At 40.7% G+C, this 2,019-nt stretch overlaps 1 protein-coding gene across 1 annotated transcript in view; it reads left to right on the top strand.

Moving 5' to 3' along the window:
* The window catches only part of ACAD9 (acyl-CoA dehydrogenase family, member 9), a 23,684-nt gene that overhangs the window by 2,201 nt on the left and 19,464 nt on the right, over window positions 1–2,019 (top strand). Inside the window, exon 3 of the mRNA XM_010191764.1 lies at window positions 1,757–1,858. Within this exon, the coding sequence (XP_010190066.1) occupies window positions 1,757–1,858 (102 nt within the window). The remainder of the gene's footprint in view (window positions 1–1,756; window positions 1,859–2,019) is intronic.

The raw sequence follows: 2,019 nt of genomic DNA, 5'->3' as shown, positions 1-2,019 counted from the left end.
CCTGCTGACAAAGATACTAGGTCGAGATTGCCAGACACTGCAGGAGTCTGAAGAAAACTGTGGTTGTCACAGATCACAATTTGTGAGATCCAGGTAATTTTAACTATAAGATTGTAACGTTGCTCACTGACAGTAAATAAAGTATTTGTGCAGATTGTATTTTTTAATTCTTTGCTCTGTTGGGGAGCATCATTTATCAAGTAAAAAACTGATATTTGAGGGAGGAGTAAGAATGTCAAATTATACAGTCCTAAGGTAGAATTTGCTCATCTTCATTTGAATTCACAACTATTCGGTTTAGTTTTTCAGGGTAGCTTACAAGTGTGCTAAAAACAGGTAAAAGCAGAGCAGCTTTAAACAGTTAGAAACTTGATACGATTGGCAGTGGGTAAGGAAATTCATCTCAGCAGAATTGTTATGAAGCTTGGCAATGTCCAGACACCACGGGTAGGTCTGTGTGGGCATCACAGAGGACGAGGTAAAACCACACCTTTGTCTCCCCAGAGCAGCCAATGGCAGAGCACAGACACGTATCTGATGCTGCGTAGCTAAAAAATCAGCAGAGAAATTGGGGAAACAAAAAGTCTTTTTTAAAATGAGTTTTCTTTCTGAATAACTTGTCTTAGAAAAGCATCAGAATGTTTAGTTTCCTCCCCCTATTGTGTTTTGTACGTAAGTTACAGTGTCACTTAACTGGACTGCATGTGAGGTTTCTGTAGGAAAGCTCCATTCCTTTTGCAGCTAATTCTTTTTGTGTACTTTTCAGAAAAATGGCTTGTGTTCCTCTTGATGCAGCTTACAGCCTTCCTGAGCTGCTTAATAAAATTCTGGGTTATTTCACTGTCACAGTACAGAACAACTCTTTTAATTCCCCAAGAATTTTAATAACTCACAAATACAAGATTTCTGTGATTAACTCATTTATGTACTACCTTTTTTTTTTTCTTTTTAGAATCATGACTTAGGCATAGTTCACATAGAAAATCTTGGAAATATTTCATTATTCCAGTCATGGAATCTGCTAACATGCACAACCTTCACACATAGAAATGTTTGAGAAAATCAAATAAACCGCAGATTTTTTCCACTTCCAAGTCCTTTTCCTGTATGTGTCTTGACTCTACAGCCATAATTGGTGTTCTTGGGAAATCCCAGTTGGTTCTGTATTTTGACTTCAATGGTGTAATAAGGTGGGCTGCTTAAGTGGAGCGTTGTTCTCCAGAAACAGAGCTGGGACTTCCCGCTGGAATGGTTATACCTTGCTTGTGTAATTGTTTTTCACGTTGCAGGTAGGAGGACAGGTTGGGGTGGCAGGCTGCAGCAGCCAGCCCCCAGCCAGCCCACTGTACTGTAAGTCTTCCAGAAGCCAGTTTCGGGTTGGAGAGTTTTCCAGACCCAAGGGTAGGAGGGCAAACAGGACAGTAAGCAAGACCAGGTTGAAGCTAGAAAGAGCAATTCTTGTGAAGATAGGGACAAGAAGTGTGTCTGTGTCTGGTGCAAAAAGCACGGTGTCTTTTCTAAAGATGCTTCAGAAGACAAGAGGATAATTACAGGGGGAGGTGTTTGTTGCTCCAGCAGGCCCTTTTTCCGTAAGGCATTTCAGTTCCTCAGCTCTCAGGCTGATGGTTAGAGATCGTAATGCTGTAACCCATAGCATGCAATGACCCTGCCTCTGATTTGAGAACCTTGCAGTCTCAGAGATTTTTTCTGCACTAAGAAACACAGTTTTAAATTATAAAACCTTCTGCATTTGTAGTGGACTCTAAGAAGATTGATCAAGATGCAAAAATCCCACCTGAAACTTTAAAAGGACTGAAGGATTTGGGCCTCTTTGGCATGCAGATTCCTGAGGAATATGGTGAGTAAATGATCACAAAGGAAAATAACCTAGTAGTCTATATTAAGTAATGCATTTTGAAGTCTTGCAAAACATGCCTGTACTGTTTGTTCTGCGCGTAGTCACTTGACTTGGATGTCTAAATGAGGAGCTGAGGCTTCCTCCCTGCTTGTCAGAGAGAT

This window comes from Mesitornis unicolor, unplaced genomic scaffold (genome assembly GCF_000695765.1).
Source record: "Mesitornis unicolor isolate BGI_N332 unplaced genomic scaffold, ASM69576v1 scaffold8479, whole genome shotgun sequence".
Classification (NCBI taxonomy): domain Eukaryota; kingdom Metazoa; phylum Chordata; class Aves; order Mesitornithiformes; family Mesitornithidae; genus Mesitornis; species Mesitornis unicolor.
This window is presented reverse-complemented; position numbering and strand designations above follow the sequence as displayed.